This window comes from Athene noctua, chromosome 30, assembly GCF_965140245.1.
Source record: "Athene noctua chromosome 30, bAthNoc1.hap1.1, whole genome shotgun sequence".
Lineage (NCBI taxonomy): Eukaryota > Metazoa > Chordata > Aves > Strigiformes > Strigidae > Athene > Athene noctua.
In genome coordinates this window covers 1,282,753-1,304,132 of record NC_134066.1, presented here as the reverse complement: position 1 = coordinate 1,304,132, position 21,380 = coordinate 1,282,753, and the positions used below count along the sequence as shown (strand labels likewise).

Genomic DNA, 21,380 nt, shown 5'->3' with positions numbered 1-21,380 from the left:
CCCTGGGACCTGGCCCCGGCAGGGTGCAAGTACTCTGTGCATCGCTGCCACTGATTTTTCCGGCCTTTCCTGGGTAATTAATTAGTGCAAGTCAACACATTTCCCTCAGTAGCAACAGCTACACCAAAAGGGCCACAGCAACCGACCACCACGGGCTCACACATCCTCACACCCACCCAAAACACGAGTATATTTGGTGTATTATATGGGTTTTTTCTCCCTCTTCACGGGACGTGGCTGCTAGTTTAAAAGAATAAGATGCAGGGATCTTCTCTTCACGGGGGATCCGCTCAATCTTGGGGACAACTGGAAATTTAGGCATTTTTTTTTCCTGCAAACGCCTACAAGTTTTGATTTTCTGGAGGAGCCAGGTGCTTTGGTGGCACCCTGTGACATCAGATACTGTTTGCCCTCCGCTCGCCGCGTCAAGGAAATGAGCACCACTTCCATTTTCCAAATTTTCAGGCCCATCAATCATTCGATGTGACATCCTGTTTGCGATGTCTCCTAGCAGAAGGCTGTTATTTTGGTTTGAACGTTACACGAACACCAGCCTTCTCCTAAAGACTTAAGATGTGGAAAGCATCTGTACGTAGGAGGAAGCGTGTCAACCATTTTATTTTTAAAAGCTGCTTATCTATAAATATAATTGAAGAAAATAAATATTTGGACAACATTAGTGTGTTTGGACTGGGTTAAAAACTACTTTACTTCCCTCTGCTATTTACTTAAGTCTCTGCTGTGCACGTGGCTGGATGGACAGACCCATGTTGCAAGAATAAAGGCCCAAAAAATTAAAAAAAAAAAAAAAAGAAGCCTAAGAGGTACGGCGGAGAGAAACGCAAGGTGGTTCCAGGCTAATGGAAATTACTGTCGCTGTGGGGAAGCTCATTCAACTCTCCCTGTTTGGATGCGGCGAGGAGCACGCAAAAACACGGAGAGGACAATGACTTTGTGAAGGCAGGAGAGGAGCAAGTTCAGTCGGTGTAAGCAGGAGTTAATCAGAAACAGCCCCGGATGCTCTCGCTCAGCTGGTGCCCCCCAGGAGCCAGCAGAGGAGACTTGGTTCTGCTAAAATCAGCTCCCCACATCACTAACCATGCCCGGAGCAGCCTCAATCATTAAACGAGCTCCTCTCAATCATTACCTACCGCATCCCCTGCCCTTTGCATCCTCTTTGAATCCTTGAAGGGTTTTCAGGTTTTACGCCCGCCTGCCCGCCTTCCACACCGCCCGTTAATCGAGATTAACATCGAGAAGGAAAAGGAGGTGACGGGGCAAAGCCGGGCCGTTTCCCCACACGTCCGTGTACTCACACTCTTTCATCATGCCAATGTCCACGCAGCGCTTCAGCCGACAGGCCTGGCAGTGCCGCCGGTTGTCCTTGGTGATTTTGCAGTCGCCATTGAATGGGCAGGTGAACATCGCCTTCCTCTTCATGCTTCTCCTGGAGAGGAACAACAAAAAAATAAATTTAAAAACCATCTCGTGTCAAATTAACACATTTTTGGGGGATGTGGGGTAGGGGAGAACTTTGTAGAGTCAGGCTGAGGGTTGGACTCGATGATCCCGAGGGGCTTTTCCGACCTGAGTGATTCTGGGATTTGTCTGTACAAAAGGCTGCTCCAAACATCGGGAGCAGAGCGAGCACAAATCCAGCTCTCTGGGCAGCAAACTGCTGGAGGGGGATTGCTGAGAGGGTGCTGGAACCATCACTGGCCTGATTCTGTTCAGCTCAGCGGGTCACTTGAGAAGACCAAGTTGGGGAGTTTTGAGAAGACCCAGTTGGGTGTATCCACAGGTTTGGGCTTTGCTGGTCAGCACAGAAAAGGGCAACTTCTCACGAGGACACAGCTGAGGGGTTCAACCACAGGTTAAGCAGCTTTCTGGTTTTGAACAGGTATTTTGAAGGCCATAAGAAAGGTGGAAGGATTGTAGAAAAACCCCCACCAGCAGCAAAAGAAACCAGGGTGGAGGCCGGCATGTACAAAGCAGCCCCTGTCATTAAACATTTACCAGCCTTTAAAGCCTGGCTTTGCTAGAATAACTGGCTGGAGTGCATGTTTGTGTGTGCAGGAGAAAGAAATCTCACTGCAGGATACGAGAGAAACAACACTTAACATAATAACCCTCTCTTCCACCAAAACCACACCGTGCCATGTTAACCCGCTGCCACAATCAGGACTGTAAATCTTCCAAGTACAAAGGGTCAAAGCCAGAACTCGCAGTGAAAATTCACCTTCCTGTGGGACCATCCTGCACGATACCCGCTAACGACACGCTACAGGCATAGCTGAGCCGAGCCGCTGAGGGTGGTTTGTCCTCTGAGTTCAGGAGATGCCGCAACTTTGCTTTAGAGAAAGTGACTCAACCATCTGCCATCAGCGAGCCAAGCTCATCTCTGGATTCGAGAATATATCTAAAGGTGCTGCTCGCTTTCAAAGGGGTGATTTTCACAGAATCACAGAATTGTCTCGGTTGGAAAAGCCCCCGAAGCTCCTCCAGCCCAACCATGACCCTCCCCCTGACCCCCCCAACTCCCCCAGATCCCTCAGCGCTGGCTCAGCCCGACTCTTCAACCCCTCCAGGGATCCCGGGGACTCCCCCCTGCCCTGGGCAGCCCATTCCAACGCCCAACAGCCCCTTCTGCACAGAAATCCTTCCTCAGAGCCAGCCTGACCCTGCCCTGGGCAGCTTGAGGCCATTCCCTCGGGGCCTGGCGCTGGGGCCTTGGCTCCAGAGACTCATCCCCCCTCTCTGCCCCCTCCTGGCAGGGAGTTGCAGAGGGCCAGGAGGTCTCCCCTCAGCCTCCTCTTCTCCAGACTGAACCCCCCCAGTTCCCCCAGCCGCTCCCCAGCAGACCTGTGCTCCAGACCCTGCCCCAGCTCCGTTGCCCTTCTCTGGCCACGCTCGAGTCATTCAATGGCCTTTTTGGGGTGAGGGGCCCAGAACTGAACCCCCTCAGCGAGGGGCGGCCTCCCCAGTGCCGAGCCCAGGGCTCAGATCCCTTCCCTGTCCCTGTGGCCACGCCAGGGCTGGTACAAGCCAGGATGCCATTGCCCTCCTTGGCCCCCTGGGCACACTCTGGCTCATTCTCACCCCCCAGCCCCTCTCTGACCGGCAGCTCTCCAGCCACTCCTCCCCAGGCCTGTAGCCCTGCTGGGGGTTGCTGTGGCCCAAGGGCAGCCCCCGGCACTTGCCCTCAGTGAAACTCCCCCAGTTGGGCTCAGCCCAGCGCTCCAGCCTGCCCAGGTCTCTCTGCGGAGCCTCCCCACCCTCGAGCAGATCAACACTCCCACCCAACTGGGTGTCATAATTTTGTATGGGGGTAAATCAAGGCATCTGCGGGCTGGAGAGTCAAAGCAAGGATGTTCAGAAGGTAAAAACGCAGCAGATAAGTGAGAAGAAACAAGATTCAGGTACGACAGCGAGAAATCTGCCACCAATTTAACGCTGGATTTCAGCACCAGGGTAAAGAGTCTCCTGCTGGAAAGAGTTCCTCTTCCAGCAACGAAATCCCCACGTGATGCTGAGCTGACGGGGCACAGCCCCTGCGCTGTGCAGGGAAATGGTGTGGAGGTACCAAATGGGTGACAGCGGAGGGGCCCCCCCAGGGCAGGACTGGCACCAAGCCTGTGCTTATAGGGTATAAATAAAAAATATGTTCTCGGGCTGCAGACCCGAGCAGCACGTAGCGTGCAATTAGAGGCTATTTTAGAAAGGGAGATGTAAACAAAGAGGCTTTACTCTCCCTTCATCTAACATGAATAAATGCATTTAGGAAAATTAATACAGGAGAAGCGGATGGCAGAGCCCTCCAGAACCTGCTTGCACTAAAAAAATTCCTGTTTCACCCAGCAGCTGGCTCTTGGTTTATTGCTTTTCTCTGGGTTTTTCCCTTCCACCAAGACCAGCACGACATTTCCTCTCCCAGGAACGGGGACAAACGTTGCTCAGCATAGAGGAAAATCAGGATTTTGACCTGAACACCCCAAAATCTCCCAGTTTTGGTGAGTAACTCTGTTTTTGAGTCTCTGGGGCAGGCAGGCGGCTCATCTTTTCACCCACAGCCAAGGGCAAGGCTGGGGAATGCACAAACAAGCCAGAGAAACACGAGGCCCTCGGGCAGGGAAAGATGTCCCATGAGCAGGGACAAGCCAACATTATGGGTTTGGTATGAAAATTGCAGTTTATTCGAATAGAGGGTGGCTGGGCACAATAGCCTCTTCGCTGCCCCAAGGGTCCACAGCTCTTGGCTACGAGGGGCCCCAGGTTACAGCAGCAACGCAGAGGAGCGGCTGTCAGAGCCACAGCGGGACCTCACGCTGTCTGGCTCGGGTGTATTTTTATAAAACTCCAGAACTAGCCATTTCAAGGCTCATTTAAGATCCATGTCCCAGGCAGGCTGCCGAATGTTAAAAATAACGAGTTCCCACCCTGCACAAAGCCAGCCCGTGGGTGAGAGTAAACACAGCCACAGCCAGCAGCAAGGGAAGCTGGGGTTTGCTGATGTGGGGGAGCGGTGTGCTCCGAGGTCAGGGTGGCTGTACCTGGGGGGGGGGGAAATAGGGACAGTGTCCCCAGCCGTGCTCTCCAACATCACCATTCGCTGCCTGCAAAGCCAAGGTGCAGAGTGCAGGCTGCTGCACGTGGCAGGGGGAAAACCATCGCTGCCAGTGCTTGGAGGGACCAGTGGCTGGAGAGCTGCCGGTCAGAGAGGGGCTGGGGGGTGAGAATGAGCCAGAGTGTGCCCAGGGGGCCAAGGAGGGCAATGGCATCCTGGCTTGTACCAGCCCTGGCGTGGCCACAGGGACAGGGAAGGGATCTGAGCCCTGGGCTCGGCACTGGGGAGGCCGCCCCTCGCTGAGGGGGTTCAGTTCTGGGCCCCTCACCCCAAAAAGGCCATTGAATGACTCGAGCGTGGCCAGAGAAGGGCAACGGAGCTGGGGCAGGGTCTGGAGCACAGGTCTGCTGGGGAGCGGCTGGGGGAACTGGGGGGGTTCAGTCTGGAGAAGAGGAGGCTGAGGGGAGACCTCCTGGCCCTCTGCAACTCCCTGCCAGGAGGGGGCAGAGAGGGGGGATGAGTCTCTGGAGCCAAGGCCCCAGCGCCAGGCCCCGAGGGAATGGCCTCAAGCTGCCCAGGGCAGGGTCAGGCTGGCTCTGAGGAAGGATTTCTGTGCAGAAGGGGCTGTTGGGCGTTGGAATGGGCTGCCCAGGGCAGGGGGGAGTCCCCGGGATCCCTGGGGGGGTTGAAGAGTTGGGGATCTAGTGGAGTTTGGAACAGTCAGTCTGAGGTCTCCCCTCAGCCTCCTCTTCTCCAGACTGAACCCCCCCAGTTCCCCCAGCCGCTCCCCAGCAGACCTGTGCTCCAGACTCTGCCCCAGCTCCATTGCCCTTCTCTGGACACGCTCGAGTAATCACGTGGCTGGTGTCGGTGCTGTGCTCTGTCCTTCCCCTTTACCAGACAGAACTGATTTTCCAAGTAACTTGAGAGTTTTTTTATTAGCAAAATGGGCTTTCGATATGCTCTACTCTCACATTTGCATGTGTGAAATACTGTTTCCTGCAAGCTACCCTACTCATAACCAAACCCTGCAGTGGCCTTCCTGGCACATCCTTTCTGCCGCCCACCACAGTGTTCGGAGGTGAGGAGTCATTTTGGCGCCCAGGCTGCAGCAGAACCACCTCGCACAGCATCCCAAACCCTTTGCGGGTAGGATAATCCCCTGTTCCTCCCCCATTACACCTCTCAGCCCTCCAGGGAAGCCCCTTGGTACACCAAGAGCCAAGTCAACACCAGCAGCATTTGTATTTTGTCCCCCAAAACCCGCCAGCTCCATCCCCCACTTCTGAGCCCAGGAACCTTCCAGACAACCCCACCTTGCCCTGAAATATCTTCAGAGACCTCTGGGGAAGAAGGAAGAGGGGATGGATTTCTTTTAAAAGTTTCATATAGAACCTGGCAAAGAACTGGGGAGGATTGCAGGAGTGGGAGATGCAGTGATGCAGACAGGATGGGTGGGGACATCATAGGTTTTGAAATACCCAAAACCTCTCCAAGCAGCCCTGCTATTAACGCCCAGTGTCACTGCACTGGGGGAAAACTAGGACTGTAGAAGAAACCAGAGAAATTTTGGATGCTTCAAGTCACAGCAGAATAAATCACGGCAGCTTAGCTCCTGAGCAAACAGCAGAGCTCAATAAAAGGCTACTGTTGCCATTGGCATCATTAGTAAACAGTGGACTTTGAAGCCAGCGGCCAAAGTTTGCCTCACGTCTGTTTGTGCTGCAGGTTACGTGCAGGTCTGAGCACCCAGAGGTGCCAATAAATTCCTAATGCTGATTATAGACTCATTAAACCCAGGACCTTCTGGGGGACTCCACGCCAGGGAATCATGCCACACAGGTACGTCCCCAGGGCAGGTGAGGTCCACCAGGAGGTCCCCCAGCAGTTCTGCTGTCACGGGCCGAGGCTCAGGCTGCGTTTTGCTGCATCCCTCTGCTAGCACTCAGAGCCCTGCCTACAGAAGAACCCGTCCCAGTCCAGCCTGCAGAGGAGATTAAGTCATGTCTACAGCCGGAATGTCCTCAGAAACAGCTGGGAAACATCCCCCGAGGTTTTGCTGCTGCAGTTCAGTACTCACAGCCACTCATCCTCTTCCAGCCCAGGCCGCGAGTCTGACCACCCAAAACTGGCACCTGCACAGTGATTTTTTTTTCAAAGACTTTCTCAGGGGGCACAAGCTGAAAGTTGAAGAACAGCAAGTGCACGCAAGCATGGCCTGTTCTAAAACTCCAAGCGCTCGCAAAGGGATCCGTGGCTGTTCCAGGACTCCTTCACAGAAGTGCTGCTGTATTTTACTGCAGAAAGCTCTTGGGTTACTGTGGCAGCAGCAAACATTAATTAATTCAGTGACTGAAAACAGCATGTAAACAAGCCTGCGTAAGTAAGAGGGAACGCACCAAGACCTAGCACGGGGAGAGCGTGCCTGGAAAGCAAGATTAAAAAAAGTAGTAAGAGCCCTAAATTGAAACTAAAGGCTTTATATGGGGCATGAAGGGCTAGCTGAAGATGAGCTTTTCACATCATTAAGATGTCTGTTCAGAAATACTGTCACAGCTGTACATCTTGCATGATTACAATGGTGTGAGAATGGAGATGGGGAGACGCAGCAGCAGGGCTCAACATCAGCACGAGAGCCACATCGCACCCAGGAAGGGTTGGTCGGGCAGTTTCAGAGGTCAAAAGGCAGACCACTGCCTCTGCGGCCACAACGGGGACAGGGAAGGTCAAGGACAGCAAACCAGAGCACAGAGGAAAGCTCCCAAATGAAGAGTTACTCATTTAGCAGCAGTAATTGAGGAAAATGTTGTTGCTCAGGTTGGCCGGGCTTCAAAGCTGCCCCGTTTGAAAACAGCCTGCAAGACCATGGTATGTGAAAAGCCCCATCTAGCCCCGAAATTCCTGCAAGAGGAGGAGTTCTGACATCGGTGTGAAAGTTCAAGGTCTGGTTGCTGTAAGAGCCCAGCTCAAGGTATAAAGCTCTGGTGTTTGCAATCCCACAGCCACCCGTGCCACCATCTCATTACAGTGCAAAATAACTTGAGCAAGGCTTTTCCCAGCCAGTCCCATGCCAGTCATCACCTTGCTTCATTTCACCAGCGCTTAGTCATCCTCTCACCGAGCTGAACTCCCACGTGAAGGGCTCAGCACCGCCTGTACGGGAGCATCACCTCGACAGACACTGGGGTAAAACCCAGCCGCTAACGAACAGCCACGAACCTGCGACGCTCCAGACTCGGGGACCCCGGCAGCTTTCAGAGATGTTTCGGCTTTACTGACCAGCCTGAGACCACTCAAACCCCTGACCTGACAGTCAAAAAAAAAAAAGCTTCAAAAGAGCTGAGTTCACAGCCTACAGCTCCTTTAAACCCCTCGAGAGCCAGCGTTGTGGCGGAAAGGCTGCCTGATTTTGGAAGGAGCTTGGCACCCGCTCCAGCAGGTGGGCAGAGGACCACACATGAGTGCACAGAGCTTCCCAGCAGATATTAGAAGCAGCTTGCTTCAAAAGAAATAAGTCTGTGGCCATCATACCAATTTAATTTTCAAAGACCGCTAGTTTCAAGTGTATTTTCCCAGGTGCCATCCATAGCATGCGAGAGGCTCTTACGCTCCTGCCTATAGAGCACGTGGAGGTCTGCAAGGCTCCCAGACAGATGGAAATCTCTGGCCATGGGGAAAACAACCTATTTCCCCGTAGCAGGGTGCCACAGCAAGCCACAGGAAGGGAAAGAGTTTGTGATCTCTCTGTTATCAAGATTTGCAGGCACGTCAGCCGTCTACAATGCGGGCAGAGGGCTGGCTGCAGCCCAGCTTTGTAGGGATGCAGGTAACTGGGACGTCAGATCACCAGCTCCTGGTTCTGGAGGAAGGTTCCTCCTCCCCGAAGACCCTCACTCACCTGAAGAAGCCCTTGCAGCCTTCGCAGGTCATGGCGTTGAAGTGAAAGCCAGTGGCTCTGTCCCCACAGACCCCACAGATACGGGGCACGTTCCTGTCGAAGTCGCCAGCCGGGTCGGGAAGCGATGTGCCAGCAGCCATCATCTCTGTGTCTGGGAGAGCAGAGAGAGGCCGCAGGTATTTATTCTGTAAAGCTGTCACAGCTTCACAAAAAGCAAATTAGATGCAAATAAAGGATTTTTCCTTGGCTTCAAGATGATTTGGCAAGAGAAACTTCTGTGTTCCCCTTGGCTCTGCGCACCAACACCACCAAAAAGCAGGTTCTATCTAGTTTTGAGTATGTGTACAATTTTGCTGGTTTACCCAGTAAAACCAGCACTGATCCCCGCTCCCATACCCCCAGCCTTCAACACACCACAAAACGCACTCACAGTACTTTGTTGTGCTTCAGTGGGAGAAGTCCTACAAGCCCACCCCAAACCCGATTCACTTTTTTTCCCCCTCCCCTCACTCCTTCACGTTATTTTTCCGAAAGCCTTGAAGGGACCAGAATTCACCCCAGATCGATGCTGCAAAACCACAGGGAAAGAGGTCGCGCCGCCCCGACGCTGCTGCAGAATTTCCCTTGTGCACAGACAGGAAGCGGCACCGGCACACTCACGCCAGCTCCCGTAAGCGAGAAAAATCCCAAACGCGAGTCGAGTGAACGTTGTTTAAAGTAAATCCTCAACAGGGACATAAACAAGGGAGGGAGGGCATAGTGCTCCTAATGCAGGTTGCTGAAATGAAGGTTAAAGTGGAGCTTTTAATAGACTTTCCCTGGCTTCCAATATCCACTGGTAGAAGCCTGTGTGCTATAAGAAAGTTTAAGTATCTAACAGCACTGGGAAAACCAAAGTTAGACATTTTCATGGTGCCAAAGACCCCGCCAAGGCTGTGGTTTCAGATGGCACCATCCAGTAGGACAGGCTGTGATAAGCTCAGCTTATCCTGCAAGTTCTCAGCGGCTCCTGTGCCTCAGTCTCCCCACACCCAGGACAGTTACCCCTTCCATGCATCTCAGGAGGAGAAATTTTAAGTTGATTCGAGAGCTTTTTGTTGTTTTAAGCATGGCTAAAGGTTTTCTCAAGAGGCACTGCAGGTAGCTGCTGCCTAGTCTGCTTTCAAAAAGCTTTTAGCTGGTGCTGGAATTCTGTGTAAAATACTCATTATCAGTCACGCAGTAACTCCAGATGGTGAGTCTGGAGCAAAAGCGAGTTCAGAAAAAAGCAAGAGGACAAACCCTACAATTTAAGTCTCACTGTAAGTTTACCAGTCTGCTATTGCTTGCTCCCAGTAAAGCCTGGCCTCCTCTTGATCCCTGCCAGAGGAGAGCAGCTCTGCAGAGCCCAAAGGCTCTACGGCCAGCAAGTGATGTCCCCGCAGTACCTGGAGATGCAGAGTCCCCAGAGCAGCTCCAGGAGCTTGGAGTTCTCCCTGATCTTGGTCTCATCTGTACTGCAAGTGAAACTTAACAAGGCCAAGAGTCCAAACACCTTTAGACTGGAGTCCTAGTCCACTACGCTGCTTGGAGAAAGCTCCCAGGAAAAGACAGACACAACCCCAAGGAGAACGTCCTCTGCGCAGGGAGGGGTTATCGTTTACCTGTATCTGGAAGATAGGCCATGCTCTGCTGGTGCATTTCCCAGGAGCTCTGGAGCTCGGACATGGAACAATCTGCAATTAAAAAACCAGAACACACTCTGAGACAGCTCAAAACTTAACGTTGATGAGTCAAAGGAGAGCGTCTGACTGCCCGGCCCGGTCACGGCTCACTCCAGCCCCTTGGCAAGACACGAGCACCAGGTGCCTGGGGTGGGGTGATCTGGAAATAACCTGCCAGCTCGGGTACCACTTGTCTGGTTCCCACACCACCTCCTCACCGCGGATCCGGGAGGAGATATCGCAACGCCCCGGCCACCCTCGGCGTGCTGGCAGGTCACTAAGGGAGCCGGAGGAACGCAACACAGCAGCCACCCTCGGTGAGAGCAAGGGCACAGGAAGGAAAGGAGACAATGAGAGGTGCTCAGCTCGTTCCTTTACCCTCAGTAATATTTTCCTATAAATTTAAATTTCACAATTCAGCCTGTCAAGCGTGCAGCAGCGTGAGAGCCGCCAGCTTGCGTGGGATGGCACAAAGCGGAGCTGAATGGCTGCTATAAACACGGGTCCTCGTTCACCAGAGCACGCAGGCTCAAAGTCAATGGGATCACTGCAGCGCTGAGTTTTTCCTCCCTCCTCGTGTCATTTTGTTCTTTCAGCAGCTCTGCTCATGGGTGGGAAGCACCATGCTGACACCAGGCTAAGGGTGTTGGGACAGAGCTAGGAAAAGGGTTTTATTAAGGTGCTTTGCCTCTCTTGAGCTTCTCCTCGAGGCCTGGGTAACCTGTATCAGCAACGGGGCGATGGGTTGGCTCGTCCCCGTGGGTCACCCCACTGTTCAACACAAACTCACAGCCCTAAAGGATGCAGGTCCCACAACGTAAGGCCAAAGCAAGGAGAGCTGTGGCTGCAAATTGTGTCCCGCAGCCAGCCCACTCACAAAATGTATCTCCACCTGGAGAATTTATTACAGAATCATCTGGGTTGGAAAAGTCCTTGAAGCTCCTCCAGCCCATCCATGACCCTCCCCCTGACCCTTCCCAACTGCCCCAGATCCCTCAGCGCTGGGTCAGCCCGACTCTTCAACCCCCCCAGGGATCCCGGGGACTCCCCCCTGCCCTGGGCAGCCCATTCCAACGCCCAACAGCCCCTTCTGCACAGAAATCCTTCCTCAGAGCCAGCCTGACCCTGCCCTGGGCAGCTTGAGGCCATTCCCTCGGGGCCTGGCGCTGGGGCCTTGGCTCCAGAGACTCATCCCCCCTCTCTGCCCCCTCCTGGCAGGGAGTTGCAGAGGGCCAGGAGGTCTCCCCTCAGCCTCCTCTTCTCCAGACTAAACCCCCCCAGTTCCCCCAGCCGCTCCCCAGCAGACCTGTGCTCCAGACCCTGCCCCAGCTCCGTTGCCATTCTCCCCAAGCGCTGTGCTGCAGCTACCACCGAGGGTGATGTCAGGGCTGAATGGCTGAGAGCAGAACTCGGGGATCTGTCCCCAGGAAACCAACACACAGTGGAGCTTCTGGATCAGGGATAAGCCCGAGACACAGCTGTGCCGGGCAGAAACCTGCTCAGGGCAGCTCCCGAGCACCCAACCGAGCATCTGCCTCCATCCCACCAGGTTTTGAGGTCCGCAGGGGGAAGTAGGGCGCAGAGAGCCCTGAGCTGGCTCGGCTTCCTGAAGGGCTGGATTCCAGGAGTGCCGACAGCCACCGTGTACCAGGCCATGGCAAAACACCCGCCAAGCACCCAGACTGGAAGCTGCTCCTTTGGTCATGCAGGGCAACTCTGTCCAGCAAGCAGCAGGGCTGCTTTTTGGTGAAGACCTCTGTGGAGACCTCAGCAAGCCTTCTCCCTGCCATACAGGCATCCTGATTTACCATTTAATACTCCTCCAGTGCTCTGTGTTGCTCCCTGCTCTACCACACCTTCCCAGGACTGCACATGGGGACAATGACACCTCCAGCATCACGAGGCAGGATGGGGGAAGACGTGCTGATGGCAGCCAGTCAACCTAGGAGTGGTCTCCCCCACCCTCATCATGCCTCCTGCTGCCTAGAGCTCTCAATTAAAAAAAGGAAGAGGTGATTTGGTCACTAATGTTCATTAGAGAGTAACAAATCTGTGCCAGATGCAATTCCCACATGGATGACTGTGCTGCTTCGACTGACTGTCTCTGACTCCTTGGAAAATGTTACTCAGCCCCAAAATGGAGGTGACGTCAGTGCGCGGGGCGGAGCACGCACAGGAGTTTCCCTCCACCCCCATGGAAGGTCGCCCATTCATCAGACCTGACATTTAGGCTTCACCTCTCGAAGAGGCAAAATAATTTGTGTTCAAAGCACTGACCTCTTTCGAGCAGATACTAGAAAGGTCAAACCAGTTTTGTAGCTGGTTATAGCAAACTTGCAGCAACACACTTGCTGCCCTAGCGACACCCCGGGGTTGGCTCGGTGCTTCACTACATCTAAGGTTTCCCATCACCTGATTCTCAAGGCACCAAATCCACGCGTAGATCGGGAAATTTTAACTTCCAGATGATCCTTTTTTTGGGTTTGTACGGAGCTGTCACAGCATCAACGCTCGAACAGCCCCAGGAAGCTGGCAGGGGAGGCTGCGTGGTTGTAATTAGCAACGGGAGCCCTCCGCTGGGATGCTGCCAGATGATGAGGCGGCACAGGAGCCACCACGGTCAAGGTTTAAAGACATGGGAAAAGCTCACCTGCAGCAGACACACCCGGAGGGCAGAGCAGCACTAACAAGCCCCTGACTGCCCCACAAAGGGCTGAAGACAGTAGCTCGGCCCCAGCCTCCCTGCCAGCAGCTGTTATTTAGGCCAGGGTTGCGATAATCCCACATACCTGGGAAGCTGGGAGGATGTGGCAAGGCAGAGGCAAGCACTAGCTGCCCCTGCACACCCCTCCCTGCCTTGCCCAGAGGGGTGACTCATGTCTGCTGGCCACCGGTGCCCGGAAGGTGCCGTGCCTCCCCCTCGGCACATCCATCCCGTCTCCCACCGGCGCGCGGAGGGCCGGTGACGCAGCCCTGGCGCACGCACAGCCTCCATCGAGGCGACTGGAAGAGTCATTAACCCCGGCAGGAAACGTCTCCAGCTTTGGCCTCCAGCCCTGTGTGACTAAACGGAGCCTCGCAGATGTGAGGGGGTCGACGGCAGCTTCCCGAAGCAGGTGGCTGATGGTGAAGCGTGGACCGAGCCACACGCCACTGGCTGAGAGCCCTGGGCAAGCAGCAGTTCAACAGCTGGGCTCAGGGAAAGCAGCACACGGCCGGGAAGCTAAAACACATCTGTAAGCAGCAAAACAACCGCACAAAGGGGAGAGCAGCCTCTGGAGGGGTTTGCTGTTCCCCAAAGCTTAAAGAAACTGGGCAAGTCACGCTGAAAATTAACGTAACAGCCATTGAAGCTGTAGGCCAGTGACCTGGGGGAGCCTGCACGAACTCTGGGACCTCCAGCGTGGGGTGCAGGGGGGTGAGAAATAAGAGCAAGTTACCTGCTCGGACACGGCCTCTGCTCCTCTTTCTCCTTTACACTGAGCCCAAAGGAGGATCCTTTGCTTTTAAGCCTGTATTTCTTTCTAAGTACCCTCAGTAACCACTCAGAAATGGGTAGGAAGCATTTTGCTCAAGTGTTTTCTCATGCTTTATCACTTTCTTTTTTCTCTGGCCAACTTGCAAAACTCACACTCACAGCTCATCAAGACTTGGCAGAATGGAAAAGGCTTCGGAGGACGATTGCTCCTGCTGAAAGCCTTAGTCACTCACATTTCGTGTCTGCGCAGTGGCAGGTTTCCCTCCCAGCATCGCGGCACCAAAACGCTTCCTTCCTTCCTTCCACTAGCCACAGCAATAGCCAGAGCTGGGAATACCACACACACTAAGACTAAACCAGAGCCAGGAACCAGCGCTGGAGGCTGACGGGAGGCGGGTTGTGGAGCTGCTGTGCCTCAGATGCCTCACGCCTCCCTGATGTGCCAAGCCAGAAATATATTTTAATGTGAATGCCCAGTGTAAGAAATGCCTCGAAGCAAGAGCAGGGCTTTGTCTGGCTGAGAATGCAAGGATATGGGTTTGTATTCAGCCAAGTGCTCCCCAGGAGGTTCAGGCTTTCGCTGAAATTTGGGGGAGAAACCAAGGAACAGCTGAACATTCCCAGAAAATAAGAGTGATGTTTCATTAAAGAGGCTTTGAAGTCTTTGGTGCTTCCAGACTAGCATCGTTAAACATTTCAGGGATGCAGAAAATAAACTGTTACAATACTGTGAAAGTATTTGTCACGTTCTCAGTGTCTTTGTTGCTCCATCAAAATGCATTTTTTGGTTAATTTATTTGCCAAGCAAAACAAACAAAAAAAAAACCCCAAACCCAAACTTTACCCACACGGCCTGAAAGGAACAGCCTGGTTTCTGAAGTTCAGAAGTAAATCCTCACCCTTGGCACTGCTCTGACTTGCTACTGAAGACTCTGCTAAGTCTCGGAGAGACCCATTCATTTACAGGGAGGTTTTACTATTTTCCTGGCTCGCACTCAATTAGCACCACTGTTGACATGTCAAAACAAAACGATGCTCCAGAGTCTCTGCAGAGCCTCTGGCAACACACTCGCCTTTTAAAGCTTTCTCCAGTACAAATCAGCCTATTCATAACATCTAGTTGCGGCATGCGAGCAACCCCTTTCTCTATTAAAAAAGACAATTAAATAATTTCCTTCTGTAGCTCCAGGGAGCCCTGTTATTTAGCTGCTTTCCATGAGATTTATTAGAGAGCGGATTGCCAGCCCTTCCCCGGGGAAGACGAAGCTCCTGCACAAGCCCAGCACCAGCCCGGGCGCGGACGGTGACTCCACGCGCTGCCCGTGGATGGATGTAGCAGGTGAAGCTCCCTGTGCCGCTGCTCACCTCCATTTTGGGTTGGAAAAACATTGGTTTTTTGCAAGACCCAGAGTGGTTACAAGCTCCCGGGAGCCAGGCAAGGTGATCGGGCAAGCCTGGCAGTGTCATGAGACTGGCAGCTATTTATTACCTGATGCAAGTCAGCTCATGCCACCCCTTTCCTCCATTCATTTGATTAGATTAAAACCCTCCTGGAGCCTCTGCTAACGCCCCCAGACCAAGGCTGGAGGCTCCTCCATGCCAGGCAACACGTAAGCGTGACAATTCCTACCCTGGAGAGCCCAGACACTCCCAGTCTGCAGACAACGTGTCACTGCAGTGAGGCACTCAGAGGAGGGTCCAGCTGTGTGACAACCAAAGGAGCTACAAATATTAGTTTCAAGAAGGTCAAAGACACTTAAAAATCCCTCTCTAAGGAACAGGAATCTCATTCTTTGGGAGGAATCTTACGGGCTCTCTAAACACTTTGTGGTCTGGGAATGAGCAAGCCCGGGGAGAGGCTGAACTCTACGACAGCTGCCAGCGCTCCCCCGTAATGCGGTTAGGAGCAGACGTCTGAGCAGCCACGTCCCTAGCAGCAAAGCTAAAATAAAAATTAAAAAGTTAGTGTTGACAGAGCAAGACCAGGTCTGCTCTCAGCCCGATGGGGCTGTCACCAGCTCCCTGAGGCCGCACCGTGACCCCACACCTCGGGCATCACAGGGCATCCTTGCCATCGCACCCAGAATCTGGGAAACCATGAAGGAGGAGAGGGGGTGCCAGTCCTCAGATACCCAGGTTTGGGTTTCCAAGGTCATCACCACAGCAATACTACCCTTCCCAAGTCTTTGCTCTCCAAAGGTGTCAGAGCAGCACCAGGAGAGCCCCACACAGGAGTTGCAGAGCAGGGAACCCCCGGGCAGGCTGCAAATCCCATCCAGCGTCCCACATCACAGAATCATCCGGGTTGGAAAAGCCCCTGAAGCTCCTTCAGCCCAAGCATGACCCTCCCCCTGACCCTTCCCAACTCTCCCAGATCCCTCAGCGCTGGCTCAGCCCGACTCTTCAACCCCCCCAGGGATCCCGGGGACTCCCCCCTGCCCTGGGCAGCCCATTCCAACGCCCAACAGCCCCTTCTGCACAGAAATCCTTCCTCAGAGCCAGCCTGACCCTGCCCTGGGCAGCTTGAGGCCATTCCCTCGGGGCCTGGCGCTGGGGCCTTGGCTCCAGAGACTCATCCCCCCTCTCTGCCCCCTCCTGGCAGGGAGTTGCCGAGGGCCAGGAGGTCTCCCCTCAGCCTCCTCTTCTCCAGACTGAACCCCCCCAGTTCCCCCAGCCGCTCCCCAGCAGACCTGTGCTCCAGACCCTCCAAAGGTGGATCGAGGAGTCCTCGAGCAAACATGTGTGTGAGGGAGGTCTAAGGAGGGCAGACATGCTTCATCTCACCTGCTGCGAGACAGGAGCTGGGGGCGAGAGTCCAGGCACAAATCGCATCCACCCTGAACGGGAAGTGCAGGAGGAGCCTCTTCAGGGGCTGGGGAGAGGGCCAAGGGAGCCGGTGTGCAGCAGGGACAAGGGCTGGCCGGAGACGAGCATCACAGTGCAAACCCTCAGCAGCTTCACTAGCTCAGAGAAGCATCAAAAAACCAACCACCTGGCCATTTACAAGCTCTTCTACCACATTAGCCAAGGATCTTTATAGGATCTCACATTGCAATCAGGCAACAGATCCTTACATGTGCAGGTAAAAGCAGAAAATATTTCAAAGCGCCATTCCCTTGACTGGAAGGAATGAAGTAAACAGATTTCCAGATTACAGCTCGGGCACCACATCAAAAATACTTCCAACCTGACTCCACATTGGCACAACGCTTTGTCATTTAAGCCACAAAAATTCGCTCAGTGCAGCGACCCATTTGGATCTGGAAGGCAAAGAAGACCCCACCAGCACCGCGTTAGTGGCAGCTGGATTGTTTTAATACTGGATTTTTATGTGAGCCACGTGTCCTTTCCCAAAATCTCCTTCAACAAATAAATGAAAGCAACTTCTCACGTGGCCGTGACTTTGACACGGGCTGGCAGAGCTTCTCTTTTTGAGCTTTCCCTCTTTTGGGGCTTTTTGGCACAAGCCAACATCTATTGACGCCGTCTGCGAGAAGACGGAAAAGGGTTGTTGGGCCTCGCTCAGGCTCTGCTCTCCTTCCCAACCGACGAGCCTCTTCCACACATGCATCCTCTCTGGACCAGCTTGATGCAAGACTTTGCAGACATGGAGCCAGATCTCCACGCCGTCTGCCAACCGGGATGAGCAAGCCCGGCACACCCCACCCAGAGCAGAGGCCATCGGCCGCCGATAAGAGTAATAACAGAGGAGTGAGTGCTCCATTGCGGCATCGCAGGAGCACCCACAGCCCCCCCATCCCTGCCCCGAGGAGCGAACGCAGAGGAAGAGGCAGGAACCATCCCAAAACACAGCGAGTTTCGGTGCTGGTGAAGGACCTGCGGCACCACAGGATGGGAACTGGGAAGAACCACGTGCTGGGAAGGGTGGAGCATCCTCCGGCGTTGAGTCACGGGCTGCTGTGGGCTCCACCAGACTTCTGGGCTTCCTCAGCAATCTTTTCAGTAGAGACCTCCTGATCTGGGGCTCTTCCTCCCTGTTTGAAGGCCCTTCTCTAGATTAAACCAGCTCCTAACGCCCGTGATCACCATAACTGTGAGCAAGTAAGCAAGTAAATTCGTTGTAACACCACAAGCAGCAAAGGAGCTGCTGCACTTTAACATTTCACATCTGCGACACTGATTCATTTGGAGATTCATGGCCCAAAAAACACTTCTAGGGTAAAACTAACCAAAACAAACTTTTAGACAGGAAAACAGTTTCAGCAAAGCCTTGCTCTCACGGACTTGGATTTCAAAGAAAGCATCGAGCAGCGATTCACAACCTGACGTTGTGCAAAGCAGCCCTGAGAGCATCACACACCGATACACGTCCCTTAACCACAGCCATTGGAATGTTCATTTTATGGGGCAAAGAGTGAAAAATACTCAACTGGACCAAAAAAAAGCCTATTCCTACAGGCTGGCCCTTCCCAACCCCACTGACTCCTCCAGTTTGAGCTGGTGCAGGAGCAGCAATAGCTCTTTTTACCTTTGCAGGTCCAAGCGGGCCCAAATTGGGGAGCACAGGTGACCCCAGAGTCAGGGTCCAGCAGCACCAGGATCCCCCGGGGGGGGTTCAAGGCAGCTGAAACCCCTTCCCGTTAGCACGTAGCCAGGCTCTGTCCAGCCAGACCAGGGCTGGTTTCCAGGAACGGGCTAAACAATTCGATTTCCCCTGTTGTGGGAAATCATGACCGCGTTCAGGGGCAACAGGAAAGCAGGAGACACCTCGCCCAGCCTCGTCTGAACCCTCCCCACCCTCTCCCTCATCCAGCACCTGAACTACAGGGGCTGCCCCATCCCCAGGAGATGCTTCTTAAATAGAAGACACCCCCCCCCGACTTGGGGAGAGGTGATTTGCAGCAGCTCTAGCGATAAAAAACAGGAAAAGAAGGAGAGGGCAGGGTGAAAGTTTGCCAACTGACAGCACAAACAGCCGGGCAGATCAAACGTCCCCGTGCTAGGGCAGCACCCCAGGAGCAGAACAGGGAGCAGGAAGTCAGAGGGGGGAAAAACAAGCCTGGCAGCTTCTGAGCTCCCAGCCCTTGCAAATCCAACTTCACACTTGGAAGAGATGGGGGGTCTCCTGTGTTGGATGAGGCCAGCCATGGTATTGGTGCTCCACAGACCCTGTTATCCTCTGTCACACAAACACAGCAACATTCCTCATTCACTCGATCCTCCCAGGAGCTGGCACTTCAGACAAGTTGTGTTGAATCATTCGACTGACATCCCTTGTGCTCGAATGAGAAAGGGCACCACCACGGACCACCACTTCCCTGCCCGATCTGCGCACATTGAGAGGAAAAAAAAACCCATAAGCACAGAGGCACGTGCTTTGCAAGGGATGCCTCTGCTCCTGGCAGGGATCCCCTGCCCACAGATGCTGCATTTGCTCCTCAGGCTTTCATTGAAGCCAGCAGCACCACCTGGGATTGTGCCTCCGAGTCTGCAGGCCACAAAGAACAAAAACCCTTCCCCAATGCATTAGGCTTGAACCAGGGTCTAAAAATGAGCTCCAGCATCTCCTGGAGCAGGGAGACCACCGTGCCTGCAGCAAGTGAGCTGCAGAATGCCTCATTTCCTGAGCAGTGCCACAGGAGGATGTTAGTCATGAACCAGAAGCAACAGCAGACACCAAACCCACGCCTCACGGGCCAGAAAGCTGGGGTAAGATGACAAAACCCAACGGGCCTTGGATACGGGCGATGGAAGTTGCGTTGGGTTTCTTTCACTCGGAAGCTGCTGCATGTGTTTGTGATTTAAGGAAAACAGCAGCTGTAAAATGTTAAACTGGATTAGCTCAGTAATAGCTTAGGTGCTGGTATAGCGCTGTATTTACAACCAGAATTTGAAGTTCTGGTGCAACTGCCTGCCTGCACTACTTAAAATATTGTCCCTCGATTACTGCCAAATCCAGCTACACTGCACCCAGGACAGAGCCATTTCATTCTTATTTTGCTAGAAAAACCTGCAAGACGCCAGGCTTTCCCACTTTATCATTCCCACCACCCCACTGCACATTCTAAAAGTGCGTGTGGACCTTCTTCCAGACCTCACCCAACAGCCAAAGACACAATCCCTCATCAGCTTAGCCGACGTGAGGTTTGCCATGAACACTTTTCAGCTCTCCAGCACAGCTGGGTTAGTCTAAAACCTTCCCAGCAGCAGCCTCCGCCAGGCTGCAACCCCAGCAAGCAACTCTGCGGAGAGGGAGAGCCAGGGAAGTTCACACGATGAGTTTCAGTCCTTTCAGCTTTTTCCAGAGCACCTGCATCGCTACACCCAAGGGCACCTCAACCACCGCAGGGGGGGAAATGGTCAATGCTCCCGCAGCCAAGGGGTTTGCTCTGAGCATGTTTGTGTTTACCCCAAAATGTTCCTGTGTGTCAAAACTGCTCCGCAGACACAGCAAACATGTGTGATGTGTTCACACCTGCGTGTCAGCCACGCAGCCACCACCGGCTGCTTCCCACTGCGGAGCTGATTGAGCTGCAGCTGGTTTGGCACCGGCGTGGAAACATGGTTTTACCTCACTCTTGTGATTGAGGGGCTGAAACAGATGCTGGAAGAGGATCACTGAGCTTTGAAGATACCAGGAAAGTAGGTGCACAGGAAGGATTTCAGTTCACGGGAAGGATTCAGCCCTGTCCAACTTCCTCTCTGACTCACTGAAGCAGCCCACGGGCGCTCTGCCCGGATTCTGGGGAAGAGAAGAGCCCGCTCCTGGCTGTGCCACGGGCACGTCCAAGCAGCCTCCTCCCAAGCCCTGAGCTCCTGTCCCTGCAGAGCTGTGGCAGCTCTGCGCACCCAGCAGAGGCTGCTGCCAGCTCCCTCCTTGCTTCTCTGGGACACACCACTTAAGGCAGGCCGGCTATCAGCCAGCATCGCCCCTGCCCAGAGTATTCATTAGCTCAGGAGAAAAAGAGGGACAAAGTACAGAAAAAAAAAAAAGTCCCACTACAAGGGAGTTTTCTTGCTGTCTTTTATGACTTACCACAGGCTGAGGAAGTCATACTCAACCTGATCCTCGACTACAGGACAGCCTGTTTGACTGCCCAAAGGTGTTCATGGGTTGCAGAATTAAGGTAGCTATGGGGAACTATCAACACACCCACAAAAAAAAAAAAAATTAAAGAAAAATCAAGTCTGGAGCTCCGAAAGGCACGAGCCGTTAGCAGCAGAGCTTTGTTTGCTTTCCAGGGGGACGTGGGGAACAGACACATGTTTACCAGCACGGCCCCTCACCCTGCGGCACCACAGCCAGTGCAGCTGGTGCTTCTTTTGCCCGTTTTGGCTTTATTGAAGTTTAAAGACAACGACCTCCACGGGCAGGGTCTGTGTCCTCAGCCAGACGATGCAGAAGCAGCATCACCCCACCAGGCCCTCGCTCAGCCAGGGCTCCCGGGCGGCAGCGGGGCAGGATCGCAGAGCTGGCTGAGCACGGAGCCTTCCCGACCGCAGAACAGGCTCCTAAATTAAATCCACACCAGCTGCACCGTGCAGTGTTTGGCATGAAGGTGCTGTAACCCCAACCCATTCACAAATTATCAGCAGCAGATGTCTCTGCCTTTCCTACCCCTTCGGCTTGTAATTTTAACTACAGACAGGAGTAGCACATAATAGCTATTTCCTTCTCCCACATTTTCACTTCTTATCTAGAAGAGTTATTTCTCCAAGCTAATGTTTCCACTGGAAACTCTGCCTTCAGCTTAGTCAACATGATTTCCATGCTGA

The 21,380-nt window shown here is 53.6% G+C and overlaps 2 protein-coding genes across 3 annotated transcripts in view; one reads left to right on the top strand and one right to left on the bottom strand.

Annotated features, from left to right (window-relative positions):
* The window catches only part of LOC141971824 (uncharacterized), a 165,479-nt gene that overhangs the window by 42,471 nt on the left and 101,628 nt on the right, over window positions 1–21,380 (top strand). The window lies entirely within an intron of this gene.
* The window catches only part of VDR (vitamin D receptor), a 45,612-nt gene that overhangs the window by 14,012 nt on the left and 10,220 nt on the right, over window positions 1–21,380 (bottom strand). For both annotated transcript variants that reach the window (XM_074929510.1, XM_074929511.1), the window contains 3 exons: window positions 10,106–10,177; window positions 8,463–8,613; window positions 1,317–1,447 (listed from right to left, as the gene is read on the bottom strand). In XM_074929510.1, the coding sequence (XP_074785611.1) occupies window positions 1,317–1,447; window positions 8,463–8,613; window positions 10,106–10,169 (346 nt within the window). In that variant the 5' untranslated portion in view covers window positions 10,170–10,177. The remainder of the gene's footprint in view (window positions 1–1,316; window positions 1,448–8,462; window positions 8,614–10,105; window positions 10,178–21,380) is intronic.